General features: G+C 37.4%; 1 protein-coding gene across 1 annotated transcript in view; it reads right to left on the bottom strand.

The window, feature by feature from the left end:
* LOC117298838 overlaps positions 1-22309 on the bottom strand; it is a 137745-nt gene that overhangs the window by 41394 nt on the left and 74042 nt on the right. The window contains exons 64-88 of the mRNA XM_033782183.1: positions 22023-22151; positions 21028-21232; positions 19833-20053; positions 19363-19482; positions 18642-18854; positions 18344-18383; positions 17642-17818; positions 16691-16857; positions 16130-16249; positions 15664-15753; positions 14954-15093; positions 14375-14537; positions 13384-13454; positions 12390-12544; positions 10790-10997; positions 9131-9361; positions 7973-8273; positions 7199-7407; positions 6463-6758; positions 5792-5886; positions 4708-4878; positions 4049-4229; positions 3305-3471; positions 2124-2251; positions 822-1059 (exon numbers count right to left, since the gene is read on the bottom strand). Of these exons, the coding sequence (XP_033638074.1) occupies positions 822-1059; positions 2124-2251; positions 3305-3471; positions 4049-4229; positions 4708-4878; positions 5792-5886; positions 6463-6758; positions 7199-7407; positions 7973-8273; positions 9131-9361; positions 10790-10997; positions 12390-12544; positions 13384-13454; positions 14375-14537; positions 14954-15093; positions 15664-15753; positions 16130-16249; positions 16691-16857; positions 17642-17818; positions 18344-18383; positions 18642-18854; positions 19363-19482; positions 19833-20053; positions 21028-21232; positions 22023-22151 (4236 nt within the window). The remainder of the gene's footprint in view (positions 1-821; positions 1060-2123; positions 2252-3304; positions 3472-4048; positions 4230-4707; positions 4879-5791; positions 5887-6462; positions 6759-7198; positions 7408-7972; positions 8274-9130; positions 9362-10789; positions 10998-12389; positions 12545-13383; positions 13455-14374; positions 14538-14953; positions 15094-15663; positions 15754-16129; positions 16250-16690; positions 16858-17641; positions 17819-18343; positions 18384-18641; positions 18855-19362; positions 19483-19832; positions 20054-21027; positions 21233-22022; positions 22152-22309) is intronic.

Below are 22309 nucleotides of genomic sequence, written 5' to 3'. Positions count from 1 at the left end.
CCAGCAGAGTCTTTCTCGAAGGCTAAATGACAACACAACAAACATGAACAGGTAACTAAGTAAAACATAAGAAGTGAAAGACACTGGACACTATTGGTTATATTGTCAAAGACCAGTCTTTTGACTAAGTGTATCCCAACATACGCACAAAATAACACACCTGTGAAAATTTGTCACTTGGCCGTCGAAGTTGCGAGATAATAATGAAAGTAAAAACACCCGTCACACGAAGTTGTGTGCTCTCAGACGCTTGATTTCGGGACCTCAAATTATAATTCTGAGGTCTCGAAATCAAATTCAAATAATTTAAGTGGAAAATATTTTCTTTCTTGAAACCTACGTTACTTCAGAGGGAGCTGTTTATCACAATGCTTTACACTATCAACAGCTCTCCATTGCTTGTTACCCAGTAGGTTTTTATGCTAATAATTATTTTGAGTAGACCATACCAATAGTGTCCAGTGCCTTTAAAAATAGTAAGCTCTCAGAGAAGTGGTGAGAAACTGAACCTCAGTTTATTTTTAATTGAATTATTTTGAATTTGAATTTCTTCATAGTTTCCAGTCGAGAAAAAAAACCCCGTAAATATTTTCCTTTATGTCAAGGTTTTGTTTAATTTTTTTGAGTAAGAGGAGAATTTGTTTGTTTCAAATAATTATTTTAACTTTTCTGAGGGTCACTTTCTGATGGCACACCCTTTATAGAATACCTTTCTGGCAGGATTAACGAAATACTAAGAAAACACCAGTTTCTTCTATGTAAGATAATGAATTATCTGCATATAGATTAGCAAAAATGCAGTGGGTTAATTGTAAACTGACCTCCATTTGATGAAGCCGAAACATTCAACTTGTCATAACCACCGTGGAATGCTACAAGCGTTGAGTAGTAGGTCTCGCCGTGCTGGAGGGTGACATACCCAGAGCAGGTCCCATGCTCTCGGCGAGACACTTTGACAAAGTTCACGACGTTGCTTGTTAGCGGTTGGGTTCCAACGGCCCACAGGTACGAGGAAATACCTGAATCGGGATCAAACCAGTTGTACCAGTTTCCACAAATCTGTTAAAGAATTTAACACATCAGATTAACAGATAGATGAGACAATGCCTAAATACTGTTTTTAAAAGACTAATCTAACAGGATATAAATTTGCATAATTTTCACAGAACTCGGGAAAGTACAGTATACAGTGCTAACACAAATCGCTGTATAAGCTTAAAATCAAAATTAAGAACCGCAGCTATTACAGGCTTGAGATCATTATAACGATGACTAGAGCAAGCTGGTCGTTACCGCAAACCAAATATATATTGATACGTCACCATATGCCTCAAATCATATATAGGCTTGAGATCATTAGTCATTTGACCTAATTATGGTTGTAAACTTTTAACAAACTGAAACATTTAATGAACAGTTGTCCAAGTTCTCTTTAATTTGTATTAGTGACTCAATTATAAACAACTACTTATATAGCTACAGTGACTACTAAAAGTTTACCTGTCTTAATTACACTTAAAAAAAATGCTGTCAAAATCCTTAAGAAGTATTTACTTTGTTTGTTTTTGTTTGTTTATATATGATCTTCCCATCAAGGGAACTCGGCAAACTCCCACAAGGGGATATAAACACCAAGCTGGCAACGACCAATCTCTCTCATCCAAACATTAGTTTAACGTCTATGATTATGAATTGCACAAATCAAGAAGTTGTGATTCAGTAACTGGACGACAATATTTATTGTGCGGTTAGCTTGGGGGATTCAAACCCACAACTTTGTGATTGCAAGTCCTGCCGTCTAACATTTGAGCACGTTGACTGTGAAAAGGATAGTTACGTACAAAATAATACAAATAAATGTCTCTATCCACTATGCCAACACCCTTGTAGGCTACAAGCTCTGCTTCTAAAATGGACCCCTTTGCAGTTTCATATTTATTTCCATCTTGATGTATCTTTAATGTAATGTATTCTTTAAACTGATCGCTCTGGAGTGATAATGTCTTTTCTCTTTTCGATACTGTGGAAAATAAATGAACCTTGAACCTTTAAAAGATTTTGAGGTAAGTTTCCCTATAAACAACAAAAACATTAAAAGGAATTTATGGGGATCCCTAGTTTACCTCGTTCCTGTCTTTAGTGAACACAAGATCTCGTCCAGCATAAGGTCCATCGAATAAGTCCCCAGCAATTGGTGGCGTGTCATCAACTAATATTGGGTTATCAGCGTGATCTACAGTTCGAAGGTCAACTATGGAGAAGAAAAAATCAAAAGAGAATGACCGGCAGTTCGATTGTGACTTGGATTGAACAGAAGAAAACCCAGTCAACCTTAAACATCATCAACTATCCATTCCTAATATACCCATAGCACTGCTATGAAAAAAATTTATGTTGATTATTTTAGAACCGCGTTGGCCAGAAATGGTGTTGTCCAGCGTGGCACTTTGTTCTGGAACAGTCTGGATGAATCTTTTAAATCATAACTCTTTCTTTTTTTTGCTAGAAAACTAAACACTTTTTGTTTTAATCCATGCTTATTTACTGTATGTGAGTTTGTATATTAAGGGAATAATAACGGCCTTATTTTTTGTCTTACACTCGTTTATATCCCATCTTTTCAAGTGTGTCTGGCGTTTTGCCTGTCCGTCCGGATAGGCTTGGGAACAATGTTGCTTCAACCCGGACCTAAATGTTGTCATTTGTTTAAAGTTCACTTTTGTATCCCTTTTTGTAAACCGTACCAGTAAACCTCTGCTCATTGTTATTAACACCGGGGCCCAATTTCATAGAGTTGCTAAGCACACTAATTTGCATAGCATAATACTAATAATAATAATAATAATAATAAACAGTTCTTTATATTGCGCATATTACCAAATAAAGTCTCTCAGCGCTTCTGTGGTTAAAAAGATGGGTTTTAAGTTTAGATTTAAATTGTTCTAGCGTGGAACAGTCTTTGAGATTGTTGGGAAGAGAGTTCCATAGTCTAGGTGAAGCATATTTGAAGGAACGTTGACCGTAGAATTTTGTGTGAACTGGAAGCTTGACATTTCTTCGTTGATAAAAACAGAAAAAACAACCAATTTCCCATTTGTTACATATTGCTTGTTACAGGTATTCAGCTGTTGTTTGCTTATTCTGAAAATCACGTGGAAATCTGGTTGGTTATCCTGTTTTAATCAAGGAAGAAAGTTCATGCTAAGCAAATTTTGTGCACAGCAGCTCCATGAAATTGGACCCAATACACAAATACATCATTTTCCTGCGCATATGTATTGGACTTCTCATGTTAACTTTATACCATTATTGACAGCTCTGACGATCAGCCAGCATGGTATGCCATTTGGAATCTTGAAGTTGATGTAGAGTTGTTGAGTAACACCGAGGGCTTCCCAGTCATGCAGAGATATATCCCTAGGTGTTCTTCCGGCTGCAACGTGGTACTCAAACAGGTAAGACTCGGGATCTCTGTAAACAATTCAATAATATATTGTGGTTTATAACTTGATTTTGGTCACTATAACTTTCATAATTTGGCAGATTTCAAAATGCCACAGAACTCCAACATACACCAAATTAAAGCTTAGAGTTTGGCCTTTCGATACACTTATGAAACTCCAGGAGTGCAATCTTTGTGACCTAAGGGCCATTTTTGCAGAACGGGTCAGATGTTTCGATATAACAGTTTCACTTTGTTTTTGTCAGTGACATTGGAGTTTGGAAGTGATTTTCCTTTGATGATAGGGGAAGACATGGACGGTGTAACCCATCATTGTGAAATGTAATTGTGAGTATTACAAACCGTTCAGGAGGTAAAGTTTTTACAGCAATGTGAAAGCTCGGAGTAAAATTTCTTTGATGATTGGGAAAGCCATGACTGTGTAACCCACCATTTTTCTTATAGGGTTGTCAGTACGATTGCGTAATCACATCTTGTATATACATATATATTATATATATATATATGTATTAGATCTTAGATTGAAAATTTATCTCAAGCTGTTTATTAACTCGCTGTCATTTTTTGGGGAAAACAAATACTTACCCTGCCTCCACTTGCAATCCGATTCTACCAATAGAGGAATCATAAGTGATGTTATTAATGCCGTCAACTATTGGCGGAGTGTTATCAATGATGAGGGGCGTGCTGTGACATACAGTCAGTGCCATCGGGCCTCCAAACTCCACCTTATTCAGTGCACGTACGCTGATAAAATAGGCACCATCTAGGTAGATACAAATAGACAAAAACTTGTGGTTGTGGTTTACAACAATTACCATCTTGCCCCCTTTTTTTTTTTAAATCTCAACTTGATTTCCTTTCAATTTGCTGTATATTAATGCTGTTTTGTTGTACTTTTGTAATTTTGGGGGTTGAACAAAGAATTGACTAGAGTGGGATTCGAACCAATGACCTCCAGATTAACGTGCCGGAGGTCGTTGGTTTGAATCCCACTCTACTAGTCAAATCTTTGTTCAACCCCCAAAATCATTTCAAAATTTACCCAGTCAGTTTCCCTTGTGGTTTTTATTGACACTTTTGTAATTGTAACTTTGTAATGTGCAATTTTGTATCTTTGGGCCGCCTGCTTCAATTTTAATGTGTTGATAATATATTTACCAGAAATATATAAATATGGTTTATAAAACGTAGGCAGTTGAAATCATGTTTCTTTTCATAATATTGATTATGTGAATTTGTACCTGGGAGGTTGACGTTGACTACCAGTCCCTGGTGGTGCCATTGTGATTCATCAAAGAGGTGTGCATGAGGATCTATATGGCTGCTGACGTTATCATTACACACGCTGTAACCAATGGACCAAGTGTAGCCATGGATACCAGTCTCGTTATCATGGATACCGTCCCAGTTTGCTGAAATATGGAGGACAAAAACAAAAACGAAAACACTTTCTATCACAACTTCTGCTATAAAAACAATAGTTTACTAAACGGGAGAAAGAGACAGAGTGATCTGAAGTTACTGTTTTTTATTATTTAATGTGGGATTTGAGGCATTGCGTGGTGAGGTTTAAATTTAGTTACTACTTGCCAGGTAGAGTTTGTTCTTTAAAGAACTCCGCAGAGTCGAATTTCAAAATTTGGGAGACTTCTCAGTTCTGAAAAGAACTGCACTGCTTTTTAACTACTACCTGGGCGGAAGGTCATTGTCTGCCTGTCTCCTGCATTGACTAGAACAAGCTAGTCAAAATGCTGAGACAAATTAAGAACTCACTCCGCAGTAGTTAAGTTAATAACGAAATAAAAACAGTAATAAAAGTAAAAATAATAAGTAGGATGTTATTATTATTATTATTATTATTATTATTATTATTATTATTATTATTTATTCAGCCGTTTCAACAATACATGACAATACAAAAAATACATTCAGATGGGCTAGGAGAAACAAAAGCAAAATAATTACTGTGGTCCATAGACATGCCTCGCCACATCAGGTTGTAAAACAAGTAACAAACGAGTAATACAATATGTATAAAGCAATTTATGAACAAAAAGATAGGAAAGTTAACTATAGATAAAACAAGATTTGAAACTTTGCAAGGTGGAAAAGGTTTACGGTAACACCATGTAATGAATATCTCTAATGAGTTGGGGTGGTTCTAATGAGTTGGTGTGAGTTGAAACCAACGAATCTTTCCATAAAAATAATAAGACTTGTAATGTGCATGTATCCACCCTGCTGGGTGTTCAAGGCGCAGAAATAACACTTGTTTATTTTGTTTTCAGAGAATGATTATAGTCTTGATCGATTTAGTCAGGTTACCTGCCATGTAGGTATTGCTTCTTGTATACAGCATGTCCACCAATTCCATTTCGCCATTGAAGACAGTCATTGAACCAGGCCCATCGATAATGTATCTAAAAAAATGAAAAGTAACCCAGACGATTTTAAACGAGGGTCTCAAGACTCATTCTCCAAACTGCAGCTGGTTGTCACCGTCACATTCGTCTTTATTTTCTCCTGATAAGGCCTTGTGTACTCTGGTGATTTGGCGCTATACAAATAATAATAAGGGAATCCAAAAATTTAATTATTCTGCCGCATACGAAATTCACTCACTGATCTCAGGCTCTTTCATTATGAATAATTGTATTGTTTGTTCAAAAACAATTTTAAATAGGAATTTGTAAAAAAAAAAATCTCAAATATAGTCACCCACTACCCTAAATCTTACAAAGCTTCAGACCCCCTAAAACTGTCGGGGATAAATTCAGCTTGGTTCGGTGAAAATACAAAGAAATGAACAAGCTCATGGCGTCAGAAATCCAAGATGGATACTCCTTATGATGGTTTAGGGGTTACACATTTGTTTAAACACTTCTGGCTGTGGTGATATCATCCGTTTAAACACCCCCACGTGATATCCTCTCAACCATCAAAATGGAGAAACCGTCCCACGTATTATTCTTGAAGGGGCAAGGTTCCTGATTTACCTATGATTATCGAGAGGTGTATCCTCCATACATCGTCTCTCCCATTCATCAGGAGTAAACTGAACACACGGTTCATGTACCACCTCGTCCCTCGATGCATTGACGATCAAACCAGGCTCTGGAGCTGTAAAGTCTGTCACGATACCCACAGATGATACGATGTTTTCATACGCTACATAGTTCAGGAGCTCGATGTTGAAGTAGTAGATGTTGTTGTGGTCGAGCAGGAGGGACTCGTGGTTAAACTCAACAGCGTGGCCAATACCGAGACGCTCATAATGAGTGAACTTACCAGACTTGGTTCGAAAGGCAAAAACAGCAGAAACAAAAGTTAGAAATGATTACACTTTACAAAGTGCATAACTTTATAATTATTATAATATATGAGATTGGTAAAAAAAATACATAAATTTTAACTTTTGGTCTGAAAGTTCACTGATTAGAACATTTCTTTACCGGAACACTTTATTTTCTGTAAAATATTTCCCTCTGAAATGAAGTCAACTTCCAAAACAAAACTGTCAGAAAGCTTAAACCTTCTGCACCCCCCCAAACCAGAGTAGAAGAAGAAAAACAAGAATTGAAAAAAATCAATAAAAAAATCATAACATATGCACAAAACAACAAACCTGTGAAAGTTTGGTAACTCGGGAACTAGTTTGTCAACTTCCAATATCTCGGGGAGCTAATATCGACCTTGTTATATTTGTAAAATAAAAAAAAATTGTATAGATACCTCATGAACCTCGACCCCATGGCCCTCGATCTCTTCAAGCAGCTCACACATCTTGGAATCGTAATCATAGTTGATACTTAGACACTTTGTCTCTGGAAGACCGAGGCAGTCACGGGCACAGAAGTTAGGATTAATGTGAGTAATGGTTGATGTTGGTGTTGAGATGAGGCGTCCTTTCTTGGCGGTGGTGAAATAGTGAAAGTCGTTGACTGAAACAAGTGATTGAAAAAAAAGTTGATTGACAAATCTATATTTAAGTAGGATTTGAAACTTTTACATGGTGTAATAACGATTGAGTAAAGTTTGTGGTAAGAGTTGAAACACATGGTACTTTTCTTAACAACCCCAACTCAGTTAAAGATTATCTCAGTAATACCGCAAACATTATACTTATAGAAATCTATATCTAAAAATAATTCTGCTAAGATCACAATCTCCAGAAGTTTCAGTTGATTGTTTAGATATTTTTTGTTTTCCTTAAACTTAAATTTTGAAGCACAGTAAATTGTCATAATGGTCCCGGAAACCAGGGATTTACATCTACTTTTGAGATTTTTAACCTGCCTTAAAAAGCTCTGAGACTGACATAAATTATTTCAAGGTTTACGTTTGATGAGTGTGACCGATTTTGTATGACAGTGAAATGTATTTTCTGGATCTGGATATGGATAAATATTATCAACGCTCTAATATTAGAGCCAAACAAGAAGAGAAGATGACGAAAAAAATTAAGTTTTAGATGTGGGAGGAAAACCCAAAGAGAATTAAAGTTACCTGAGCTTCCAAGTTGTTCTCGCTCTGTGATGTCTACCGTGTGCCAGGGTACGATCTGATCACCCCAGATCTCCGGTCCGAACCCAACTCCTTCTTTTTGCATCAAAATGACAGAGTCATCATACACCACTGCAGAGGCACGAAGGATGTGTGGATGACTGGTTGAAGTGAAGTCAGGAGTAATACGACCCGTTGGGAGGGTGGTGTCAAAGGTCGGCAGGCTGCAGGTTGCGGTTGTGGTACCTCCACCATTGTTCATGGTGTAAACAGTGAAGTGAAGTGGATGTCCACCAGGCAGAATCTGTGGATAAAACGGTGTACAAAAGTTGTCAATCCTTAAATTGTTACATTTCAATTCAAACTTGGAAATATTTCAATATTATGGATGATGCCCAGCAAGCATACATCGATAAGACTTGTTTCAGCCCCAGGAGTAGGTGGCAACGACCCCTAGAAAAAAAGTTGAGTGTAGCCCACACCTTGAAGTGGCCTTAAGGCCTTGTGTGTGTCTGGCGACTTGCAGAAAAAAAATCCTAAAGGATGTTGTCAAATACAAACAGTTATAAAACTCCAATGATAGAGTGTCGTAAAGTGGTGTGTAATAAGAGTTTTCAAAGACATATGAAAAAGAAAAAAAAAACACAGAACTGCAAAACAATTTTTTGAAATGCAGCCTTTATAACACACACAGGAACAAATGTCTCAGACCTTTATAAGAGGAGGCATAGAGACAAGATACAAACTTTAAATCTCTAAAGAAAATGTGGGGCAGAAGGATCACTGTTTTGGGCCATGATATGAATTCCTACCAACTGTGAATGAAGATGTATGTATTAGCTTCACTAGTCGTCAAGTTTGAAAAAACAAAGTTAAAATCACAGAGCAATGTTTTCAGGAGAGTCGCGAAAATGCGTTGTACATGCGAAAATAGTGTTCGTCTCCTGAGACGAACACTATTTTTGTTACATTGTTATTACACTTTTCTAAAAAACTACAAAACCTCAGCAGGTTAGTTTTGAAGGGAAGCTTTCTACCGTCACATTATCTTCAAACAGTGTAAGTTTAATGTAAATCTTTGGTGATTGTGTTTTGTGTCGTACCAAAGGTACACAAACCCTTTAAGCTAAGGCTTGGGTGTGATTACCAAAGTATCCTCACCTGTGAAATAATGGCTGATGGTCCTCCATATTCTGTCTTAGAGAGTACGTCGCTCCCTCCAGGTACCGTCCCAACCTGATAGGAAAACGTCACTAAGCTCTTGTCATCAGCAGCGACCACCTCAAGTTGAAAGGCGGGTTCTGTGTAGTCTAGACCAGGCACCTGCTCAATGCTACAATGGCTGGTAGGCTCTGCAATATTTACTGACCTCTTTCGGGAGTTGGGGGCCTCCTTTGGAAGAATAAAACAAACTTCAATTCCGATGTAAAATTTATTAATTTAGTTTGAGTTTAACAAAATACACGTTAACAGTGCCCAGTTTCAAAGAGCTGCTTAGCACAACAATTTGCTACGCATGAAATTTGATGAAAACAGGGTTACCAACCAAATTTCAATGTGATTTTCAGGATGGTCAAACAACAGCTGAATACCAGTAACAAGCAATATGCAACAAATGGAAATTTTGTTGGTAATCCTGTTTTTATCAAGGAAGAAATTTCATGCTAAGCAAATTTTTGTGCTTAGCAGCTCTATAAAATTGGGCCCAGAGCTCAACTTGAACCAGCAGCCTCTGGATTAAAGTGCCGGCGCTCTCTGCTAGCTATGAAGCCCTGTGTCGGCACCCTTCGTAACATCATTGAGTGTTGCTCTTAGATTTAATTTAGGTTGTCCTCAACTTCCAACCTGGTTTTAAGCATATAATTTATTAAAATATCCAATTTGATGGAACAATTAATTTTTGTGTGTAAACACCCTGTATCGATGAGGTCACATTTGTTTACTGCATTGCTAAAAGGCACTAGACACTATTAGTAATTACTTAAAATAATTGTTAGCATGGTAACAAGCAATGGAAAGCTGTTGATAGTATAAAACATTGTGCGAACCGGCTCCCTCTGAAGTAATGTAGTTTTTGAGAAAGAAGTAATTTCTGAATAAAATATTTGAATTGAATTTGAGACCTCAGCTAAGGTCTCGATTTCAAGCATCTGATGAAAGCACACAACTTGTGCGACAAGGTTTTATTCCCCCATTATTCTCTTGTTAAACTTCGACAACCAAGTGAGTTCAAATTTTCATTTTTTTTAATTTATTATAATGCATAATTATATGACCTTTGGCAATTACCAAGGGTGTCCAGCAGCCGATTTCACAAAATGCTATGATTAATCCTAACTCGAGTTAGGACGAGTAACCCCTCCTAACTTAGGTGAAATTGACGGCTGTGCCTTTAAAGCCATTGGACACTTTCGGTAAACAGTATTGTCAAAAGGCCCACACTTCGTGTATCACAACTTATATATAAAATACCAAACCTGTGAAAATTTAGGCTCAATCGGTCATCGGAGTCGGGAGAAAATAACTGGAAAACCCACCCTTGTTTCCGCACGTTTCGCCGTGTCATGACATGTGTTTATTACTAAAATCCGTAATTCTCGATGTCGAGAATTCATAATTGTTTTAATGTTTTCTCACAAAGTAAAGCATTCCATGGAATAATATTTCAATACAAGTCTTTTACCATTACCTTCTGTAAAGCCTCTAAGTTATTTGTAAATCTGTGAACTTTTTTTTTGTCTGTTCCGAAAGTGTAAAATGGCTTTAATCCTGCATTTCCGACAGTCGGGAAGAGAGTTGGTTTAACATTCTGGGACTTACCGCAGGTGTAGAGTAGGCCACAACCTCTGGCGGAGACGTATCGGGGTCCTTGGTGTGAATATCGAAGATGTTTTTATGGATAGGGTTGGCTTGGTAGCGCCACAGATCCCTCTCATAAAGCGTCACCTTCGCTAAGAATGGAATCTTCAGGGTGACTTTACCCGTCAGTCGGAGTACCAATGGTATCATCACTATGTCCAACCTGAGACTGAGGATTAAAGACACAGACTTAGAGATAAAAGTCACCTGGAAGTGGTATTTTTTTCAAAATAAAGCTTTTGTCAACTAATAATATGTGTTTTGATGAGTGGAATGTGAATAAACAGTTAACTAAGGTTTTAAAAAATCAGTTCTTATGTTATTTACAGATTTAAGAGTAGACCCCGATCCGAGAGGGCGCTGTTCGTGACGTCAATCGAGGCAGACTTTGCCTAATGCGTAGAGTACAGTAAACACAATTGCAAAGTACATGTACGGACCAAGTCGTGAGTTTGTACGTTTCAAAACAAGTTTTTTTGGTTTTTTTCCGGCATGCAGAAAAACATTTTTTGAAATGTACCAACTCACGACTTGGACGTACATGTACTTTGCACGTGTGTTTACTACACGCATTGCAGGCAAAGTCTGCCTCGATTGACGTCACAAAAGGGGTAGGCGGAGTCAGCCCCCAAAACAACTTTATAATATTTTTTAAACATATAAATCGTGACAAACAATTACTAAAAAAAGTGTTTTATTGTTCGTAAGCATATACTCTTATGTTTGAAAAAAAATATATATATATTTCCAGGTGACTTTAATAATAATCCTAATAACAATGGCTTCTTATATGGGGTGGGGTGTCATGGCCGAGCAGATAAGAGCACAGAACTCAAGATCTGGTGATTCTGTACAGCAGAGTGTGGGTTCGAATCCCGGTCGTTACACTTGTGTCTCTGAGCAAGACACTTAACTATAATTGCTTCTCTCCCCCAGGGGTAAATGGGTACCCGTGAGGACAGAGATGGTTCTTGTGGTTGGTTTAGATTAGTGCGCTACATACTTGGCGGCAAAGGCTGTACAATTCCCAGGGAGCTGAGATGGTGGAATGGAAATGCCCAGTGATCAGGGGGTAATAATGTTGGAAGAGCTTTGAGTCATGATGTTGATTGATTTTTACAGCAAATCAATCATAGTTGCTCAGTAAAGTTTGATGTCACAATGCACTATGATAATACTGACGATGGCTGTATTGCGATGGCTGTATTGTGATCGTGATTGTATTGCTTTGTGAAATCGGCCCCAGAGCAGGGCCCAATTTCATAGAGCTGCTTAAGCACAAAATTTTGCTTAAGCGAAAAAATCCTTGCTTAGTAAAATCAGATTACCGGCCAAGAGTCCACTCATTTGTTATGCTAAGTAAACAACATCTAAGTACCAGTCACAAGCAATGTAAATGGCATAACAGTTTGGCAAGTAACATGTGTAAAATAAGCGAGCTATTTTCATGCTTAAGCAAATTTTGTGCTTAAGCAGCTCTATGAAATTGGCCCCTAGTGCTCTTATCCACTCGGGCACGACACAAATAAATTATCTGAATCTAAAGACAACGGTGACTTACCCAACATCCAGTGGGAATTTAGAAAAAAGTAGTTCTGCAACTGTCGGGAAGCTTGTGTGCAAGACGTCAGCCCTGAGTACTAATTCACCGTACAGTATATTACCGATTGTTACGCCTGCAGTGACGTAGCTACCAACCGTTGGTGTTATACCACCCTGTTATAAGAAATAAATGAAGATTATAACCATAATATTTGGTCAATTTCCTTTGTGGGATATTACTGATTGTCAATTTCAACACATAGTCCTCGTATAAAATACTTTAGAGCGTGTACTGGGGTCGATTTCACAAAGAGTAAGGACTAGTCTAATCTCGAGTTAGGACGATATGGAAAGGTTTGCGGTAACACCATGTAATGACTATCTCTAATTAATGAGTTGGGGTGCTTCTGAAAAGAACCATTGGTTTCAACTCGACGTTTCGATCAGTATGCTCTGATCGTCTTCTGGAGAAAGGACGAGTTTATGACATAGGACTAGCCTTAATTTTTAATATCTCAAAGGACTAGTGCTGAGTTAGGACTAGTACCAACTGTTTGTGAATTCAACCCTATGTATCTTTGACATAAAAGGTGTGACCACAGTTCCAACTGCTCAACAAATGGAAGGTTTATGTTTAGTAAGCACTCAGTTAATGGCAATAACAACTTATTGGTGAGAAGTACATCAGCTTTTTGATAGTACAAAGCATGTTGAGAACCATTTCACTGCGAAGTAATATTGTTTTGAACAAGTATATAGATAGGCTTTTTATCCACCAAAATTTGAATAATGTCCAACGCTATACTGTATGAAACCTTTCTCAGGTTATGTATTCTTTCTGCGTGGACGTAAACGTTCCAGATTTACGGCAATATCTAAAAAAACACGTTTTAAAGTGAAATTGTCACTGTTTATATAGTTCTATTGTATTGTTCTACATTGTTTTTAAGGATGAAACCAATCAAACGGTTCCAAAAACTAACTTTTCCCTTTAAGTTTAAAGCATACATTACCTTAGCAGTCATTGACACGAGGGCCACAGAAACGGGTATATTCATCTCGAAAAAACCACCAGCTTCAATGCCTACAGAAAACAAACATAACTCATTTAAATTTCAGTGCAATACAAAATTACATTGAAAATCACAACATTTTCACAGTTGGGGTCATTTTCGTATCTGGAAACTTTGCTGTTCACCCAGCCCATCTGTTTGCCCGTTCCCCCTTCAGTAGTTACACGGTTTTGAAAAGCATATAACGAGTTGAACTATGTGTATGCTGGTCTACCACCCCGCGCATAATCTCGTTGCCCCCCTATGCCCCCTTTTAATATTGGTTCTGATTGCCAGTCTTCAGCGTTACAGTCAACATTGAGCGGGGGGGACGGAGGAAAAATTACTATTGTCAGTGGGAAGTGTAGGCCTACAGTGATTGGTTTTATGTAACGTAAGGAATGGGTGGCCCAAGCATTTTGGCCGGGATTGTAGCTAGCTATCGAATGTATTCATGTATTTCCACTTCACTGCCTTTGTTACAATTTTATTAGTAAGCTCATGGTTGTGTTGATATAAATAGTTTTCTATAGACAGACTCTGCTAGGCTGGAAACGTCAGGCCATTAACTATTTGTTTGCATTTATACCTTCGGTCTTTTTTTTGTTTTTTAAGTGCAAGCACTTTTTTTTTTTAAATTTCATACATATATGCACTCACAACAAACCACGAACATACAAACCAAAATTAGAGGACAAAACATAAAAACCTTATCAAGAAACATTGAATAATTAATTAAACCGTAAACCTCCACTTTGTGTTAAACTTATGCATTGTGTTTGAGCTAGTCGCAACCTTTCTTTCTAATTACATTTTACTAAATTAACAACAGATTGAAAGTTCTTTTCGGTCTTTTTGGTTTGCAACAGCTCATTCTATTCTCTCAACCAATCATTTTGTTGAAGAAGGGGGCTGCAAGGGAAACTTACTTTTTTTTGGAAGAGATACTTACTAAATTCTAAATAGATGATTCCACCTAATAGGACTCCATACCGGTACTCGAAGAAAACTACTTCCCTCCTCGGAAATGGGATTTCTCCGTTCAGAGCGATGTCAAATTGACTGAACGCATCTTCTGCATCGCCATTAATAAAGACGTCTATAAACTCGCTCACCTTTTTGTAAAAGATGTAAAAGAAACAAATTCTCAAAATGATATTGCAAACATCAAGGTATCTGAGCTATATATGACAAAAGAGCGTCAAGATTGCCTGGATGGCACATACACCAGGTTTTAATGAAGGTGCAGAACATCTCATGGCGGGATAACTAGTAGACCAAAGAACAGATTTACAGAGACATTCCACCAATCTCTAGCCGCTACTGTTGCTCAACACCGCGTCCGCTTTGCTCGCCACATTGTAGACTGCCCTGCCCTAATAGAGGACGCAGACCTCCCAACAACATGGACGTTGCAACCGCTAAAAATGATGATGGTGATTATTAACTTTGATATTCAAAGCTTCATGGGGAAGCAAGCAGCTCAGTATTTGAAATTCTTCATACAATTAAAACAGGAAGATTTACTTACAAAGGTTCGGAAAAGAGATCGCAGGTCTTTCATGAGTTGGACGACAGTAAAAGGGTCGATGTTTTGTAGATCCAGCATTGCCTCTAGCTCACCAATCGTCATGTTTGCAATCCGATTACCAAGAGCATCTAGACCTTTCACTAAAAACAATTGAAAAAAAAAACACCCCAAAATAAAGACAAATTTGCAAAACAATAATATTAATATTTCATCCCTGCCGCTAACATCACTAGTTTTAAAGGGTGTTAATTTATTTATTTATCTGTAAAGTTTGCAAATCGTGCGAAAACAAAGTCCCAGTTTGTGTTCTAGCTCATTATTGAGTTTTCTAGGCTATATCTTTATTTCTTATAGCGTGTGACTTTTATTGTGAGGTTTTAAAATAAGTCATGAATCATAATGTAGTTTTTACTGCTGGAGCCATAATTTCTGAAGTAAGTTTTTAGTGTTTTACATATTTAATCTTTGTATACAACTGACCTGTTATTCTTGTCTATAGTGTATCTTTGTAGATATAACCTTTTTAAATTGTAAAGTGCATCGAGAGATCTGTGATCCAGAAGGCATGTTATAAATACTGTTCTATCATTTAAAAATATAAATATTCAAACCCGTACGTCAGCAAAAAAATCAATAAAAAAAAATCAATTATTGACTGAAAGAATCAATTTTAAGGTCCAAAAGTAGACAAGATAAAATAATAAACGTACATGTTAGTCCACCGCCGATGATCACATCACCCTGCCAGGCGCCAGAGTCGGCTCCAGGGGCCAAGCTGAGGTCAAACAAACTCGCTCCTCCTGTTGTATACAAACACACAACAACGGTTCAATTAAAATGGTATGGATTTCTTTGACCTTAAAAGGCACTGGACACGTTTGGTAATTATCAAAAACCAGTATTGATAATAACGAAAGGAAAACACCCTTGTTGCATTACTTTGTGTGCTTTCATGCAGATAGATAATGAGTGAAAAAAACCCCGTTACTTCAGGGGGAGTCACTTGTCACAATGTTTTAGACTATCAACAACTCTCCACTGCTTGTTGTTACCAATTAAGATTTTATGGTAACAATTATTTTGAGTAATTACAAAGAGTGTCCAGTGCCTCCAATTCATACTGTTGCATAATATCAAGTGATAAAATATAATCTCTTGTGAATTTTTTTTTTTTACCAGATGTTACTGAGAGGGATAGTGCTCTCCTTTTTCTTGATGGAACGGGTGTCTCGTCCTCGTTCCCAAATATCAAGGCGCCCGAAGCTCGACGACTTTCAGTACCAGATTCAGCCACCCCTGTGATGAAAAAAGAAGAAAGAAACAAACAAACATGTACTCACAATCAATCTTGTAGTATTAGTAACAATAATAGTGGATTGTTATGCAGCGCATATCCGTCACTCAGTGACGCTCAAGGCGCTTTAAACTTAATAAATAAGTACTACTTTTAAGATTTGAAACTTCGCATGGTGCAATTAGTATAACTTAGAAAAGTGTTCGGTAACACCATGTGAATTTCTCTTTTTACTTCCCAATCAGAGCATACTGATCAAACACGTTAAGTCGTTCAACACCGGTTACTTTTGGAACCAAACTTTGCTCAAAAGAGATCTTTACACGGTGTTTTAATACCGCAAACCTCTCACAGTAAACTCAACCCCCACTAATACATGATTTAGTACAGTGTATAAACATAATATACTCCTGCAAAGTATTCCGAAACAAGCGTAAACTCACTTGGCGGTACATTCTTTTCTGGCTGAAGTCTCATCAAGATGTGCTCCTCTGAGGGAAGTTTTGGCGAATCTGACTGAAGAATTTTCCTGAAATATTCACGAGCTTTATCGGCTGAGCTGCTGGTGAAATCGTCCATCATGCTTTCCTCTTCTTCCGAATTATTGGTTCTATGGTGGTAACAAATTACATGAATAAATATTTTCTTTTTTTCGACAAAAATTGGTCACTAATGAAAAATATATCCGGTAAGACGGTTCTTTAAAAACAAACTCTACCTGGCAAGTAGATACACACATGGTGTTACCGCAAACAAAATATACATTGATACCTCACCATGCAACGCCTCAAATCTTAGATATCCATCGTTGTTCCAATTGAGCTAAAACCCCAAATGTACACAACTTATTTCCTCTGTAAAATAACACTGTGTGATTTTCTGAACTGTAACTTTGACATTAAAATCAGTTTACCGTCAATAGGATTGATGGGTTTGAGAATTGATATCCTGGTCACTTGTTTGACACTATGGACAACGGATTCGACTATAACCTTGTCAGTCACTTATAAATAAGGCTTTCAAGCAGTCACTACATCGCTCATCAAACCACTCTTGATCAATCTGGCCATCATGGTAGATCACCCACTTTTATAAGCGAGGTAAGTGGACTTAAAACTTGTAACATTTAGAACGGCTCGTCGAGTGTTTTATAAGCACCGCAGTAAGGTTTGAAAGCCTTGTTACAATCGTGCACTATGAAAGAACAAAGTTTTTTGTTTTGAATAATCTGTCATAGCTACAGCCATTACACAGATATTTCGAAAGTCATAGATGGACTCATGGTGGCGCTCTATATTGTATCTTTACAAAATAAAACAAAACAAAATAAAATGTTTGTAAATGTAAAGTCTCTGGTTTTATCCACAGCCATAACAAATATATTTTGAACGTACAGATCATCCACATTTCTTCTCTTCCTCCTGCTACTGCTTCCTTCCTGGCCACACTGTGAAGCAGAGAACATAGTGTCTTGAAGAATCACAATGGGATCAGTGCATCTCCCCTGCCAGCACACAGCGAGGTCAAGGTCAACATCATAGACAGACTCATGGGGGCGCTCTATATCATATCTAATGACAAATCCAAAAAGCAATAGAGTATTTTGGTGATATCGAAATTGTGAGTATTTTTATTCTATGCAAAGAAAGAAGATAAAAAAACACTTAAATCAATGGACACTATTGGTAATTGTCAAAGACCAGTCTCCTCACTTGGTGTATCAATTAACATATGCATAAATTAACAAAACTGTGAAAATTTGAGCTCAATTGGTTGTCGAAGTTGCGAGATACTAGTGAAAGAAAAAACACCCATGTCACACGAAGTTGTCTGCATTCAGATGCTTGATTTCGAGACCTCAAATTCTAAATCTGAGGTATCGAAACCAAATTAATTGAAAATTGCTTCTTTCTCGAAAACTACGTTACTTCAGAGGGAGCCGTTTCTCACAATGTTTTATAATATCAACCTCTCCCCATTACTCGTTACCAAGTAAGGTTTTATACTAATAATTATTTTGAGTAATTACCAATAGTGTCCACTGCCTTTAAAATGAATAATAAAGTCACCTTTTTTTCGAGAAAATAACACCTTACCTGATTTTCACGTTACCGATATCTTTCTCCTGGGAATGTGCTAAAAGTTCAAAATAAAGCGAGACATTTTTTTTTAGATTATTTCAGCAAAACTCGGGAGATTATAAACACTTTCTTGTTCCATTTTCTGTCTCATGTTTGTTCTGTTGATTTTGTCACGTTTCCAGATAACATAAATACAAAATGTGAATGCTATAATTGTTTATGCTAAAAGAGTTACCTACTAGCCATAATCTAACAAACTTTGTTTCATAATAAACTTTTTACGAGAGTGCAATAAACATTGACATTGACTTACTTTGCAATGTTGCTAAGTTTAACACTTCACTGTGACTCCATTCCTCAAAACCAAAGGAGAATCTACCGGCACATACATCAAGTTTCACCCACACTGAGAATGACCTTTGAACTATGTCCAGGTCAAGGGTCAAGCAGCAACCAACCCCGAGACACGATTCATCCAGGGAACAATAAGACGCAATGGAGGATGGAAGAGAGAGCGAACTGCAACCTGAGATAAACACAAATAGCAATATTTGTTCTCTTCAGAATTACAATTTTGAGTTTCAGTCCAAAGTTTGAGGCTGTTTGAACTTTAAAGGCACTGGACACCGTTTGTTATTACTCAAAATAGTTGTTAGTACCAAAACTTGGCAACAAGCAATGGAGAGCAGTTGATAGTATGAAACATTGTGAGAAACGGCCCCCTCTGAAGTTACATAGTTTTTTTTGAGGAAGAAATAAAATCAGCTTAAGCCTTTTATTATGCATCTGAATGCACACAAAGTAATGCAACAAGGGTGTTTTTTTTTCTTTCATCATTCCATTGCAAATTCAATGACCATTTCAGCACAAGCTTTCACAGGTTTTATTTCATGCATAAATGTTGGGGTACACCAAGTGAGAACACTGGTCTTTGACAGTTACCAAAGGTGTCCAGTGTCTTTAACGGAGAAGTAAACGCATATCACATTAACAGTATACGTATATTAAGTTTGTCTTTCCTTGAGAAAGTTTACCTGAGATCGTAGGTGTAATCTGTTGTGGTGGACCACTACATGACTGAGGTAGAAGGACATCTGTGCTAACACCCAGGCGGTTAACCACCAGACTGCTTGCATAATCTGTAACACTACCACCTTGGAAAAACAAAAGATGAAGTTCGCAGTTAGCCATGGAGCTTCAATAAATGTGTCATTTCTGTTATAAAAAGTTGTCCTGTATGCAACACTGCGTAACTGCAAATCTCATTTGAACATGGGGTTAAGCCTACTTTGGGTAAGTTTCTTCAAAACTTTGGAGGTTAAATACTTTCCAAAGCTCCGGTACATGAACAAAAAAATGGAAATAAATGTTGATTGAATTAAATTGAATTATTGGATTGGAATAATATTCTAAGGAGTATGTTCAATGTCATCGGATTTAACTTTGAGAATGTTTTTCATTTTGGAATGATGCTTACAGACAGAATAAACCCTTTTCAACTAACCAAGATCCTGGGGCCACTCCAGTGTCCCCGTCGCATTACAGAAAGGAATCGGTGCCATGAAGCCATCTAAGATGATGACGTCAGGAGCACATGATCCAGCGATGCAGAATTTAACAGAGAGTGACAGCACAAAATTCCGATTGTTTGATGTCTTGTCAATGGTGAATGAAATCGAGACTACATCACTTAGTGATTCTCTGATCTGCTTGCCCCACTTATAACTACAAAAAAACAAACAATTAAAGATGTGTAGTATTTAATTCATTGCAAGGATGAATAGTACAGTAGACATTTTGTTGGCATTTTTTAAGTGATTGATGTGATCTTCTGACTATTTACTAACAAATTGATGTTACACAATTGTTACTGCTTGTGTAACACCTGCATAGTTTTGTAACGAATATTTAAAAAAAAAAAACATTTACCAAAAGTGTCCAGTGCCTTTAAGGAGCGTCACTTCAACTGAAGTGGTGATTAAGGTATATGAGTTTTAACCAAGGGTGAAACCCACGGCCCTTGTTGATTAGTCTCTCTTGGGTCCATGCAGTGCTCTGACTGTAGCTTAGCACCCGACTATACCTGGCAATTCTATTTTACAGAAGAAGAATGTACTGTAGGGCTGCCGCTCGACTGTGCAGTACCGGATCGACTCAGAATTTACCCGGACGGGATTCACCACAGTAGGCAAAAGGTTTGCCTGTGAAATGGTTGTAGGCTTTACCAGCACAAGGTGCAAAACTATTTTTTTTGCATTAAAGCAATTTGACACTTTCGGTAAACTTCGTGTATCACAACTGATATAAAAAAATAACAAACCTGTGAAAATTTAGGCTCAATCGGTCATCGGAGTCGGGAGAAAATAACGGGGAAACCCACCCTTATTTCCGCACGTTTCGCCTGGTCATGACATGTGTTTAAAATAAATCCGTAATTCTCGACAACGAGAATTTGAAATTGTTTTAATGTTTTCTCGAAAAGTAAAGCATTTTATGTAATAATATTTCACGAGAAGTCTTTCACCATTACCTTCTGTAAACACTGTAAGTTATTTGTAAATCTGTGAACTTTTTTTTTTCTGTGCCGAAAGTGTATAATGGCTTTAAGTGGGCAATTTGAATCATAATCTCATAAAAGTTAGGAGTGACCTCCTCAAGCCGAATAGGGCAAGTGACATTTTGTTTAGCAGCAATTTTACCTTAAGAGTGTAATATTGAAACTCCAGTTCTCAAAGCCGACACTAGCAGTCAGTTCACATGGGTCTACAATCAACCATGCCCGTAAAGTCTGAGTAGTGCTGTCTATGTCTGTTGTTAAACAACACTCTACCCCGAGGCATGTATCCGAATACTGGCAAACTCCTCCTGATGGAAGAGCAGGTAGTACAGGCAGATGGGGACACACTGGAAATAGAAAAAGCAAAAGTGTGAACATTTGTATAAGAACTGATTTAACAATATTTAGAATATGTTTTCAATTCCCGCTAAACTACGCGTTTTTACTGTCGACAATAAGTAAAATAGAAGGAATTAGTAAAAAGTATTTTATAATGTATTGGAACTACGAAAAGAGTGATCAAAACGAACTAATTTTAATTATTCCAAACAGTAGCATGGTTTAGGTCTAGTATAACACAGTGATACACACTTAACTAATATTTTATAACATAACAAGACCTAACCCATCTTTTTGGCTATAAGCCTAACTAAAACAGTAGTTAAAATGCAGGATAGTCTCCCGAATTCCGAAAATTTACTCCGCGGCAGTAGAAAAGCAAGACAGTTCTGAGCACCGGGCAAGTAGATACACGCAATCATATTTTTAATATTAAGGTCCAGTCTTCTTACTTGCTGTATCTCAACATATGCATAAAGTAACAAACCTGTGAACATTTGAGCACGATTGGTCGTCCGAGTTGCGAGATAACTAGGAAAGAAAAAATCACCCTTGTCACACGAAGTTGTCTCACGAAATCAAATTCGTGGAAAATTACTTCTTTCTCGAAAACTACTCCACTTCAGAGGGAGCTGTTTCTCACAATGTTTTGTACCACCAACCTCTCCCTATTACTCGTTACAAAGTAAGGTTTTATGATAATAATTATTTTGAGTAATTACCAACAGTGTCCACTGCCTTTAACAATTGTTTTTTTTTCCTCACTGAAGATCTCCGGAAACCGATTAAAAACCTTACCCGTGGAGCTACTCGTCTGTTCTACAAGACATGGAGACGCTGAAACTAGACGCGGTGGTAGCCCAAGACCTTGCGCAAGAACGTCTAATCCCGTATCTAAGTTGCCCAGATGGGAAATTGAAGTCAATCCTAGAAAATAAATCAATCAAAATTGTTGTCGAGAGGTGCAAGCTCCAGGCATACATCAACATACGTTGGGAAGGACGCTATTTGTTTGCATGTAGGCCTACATCGTAGAACAGCTAAAGAAATGAAAAGTTGTCGTTTTTTTTAGTCTTTGAAACTAA

Source organism: Asterias rubens, chromosome 13 (genome assembly GCF_902459465.1).
Source record: "Asterias rubens chromosome 13, eAstRub1.3, whole genome shotgun sequence".
Classification (NCBI taxonomy): Eukaryota; Metazoa; Echinodermata; class Asteroidea; order Forcipulatida; family Asteriidae; genus Asterias; species Asterias rubens.
The sequence above is the reverse complement of the archived record's forward strand: the minus strand, read 5'-3'. Positions and strand labels throughout refer to the sequence as shown.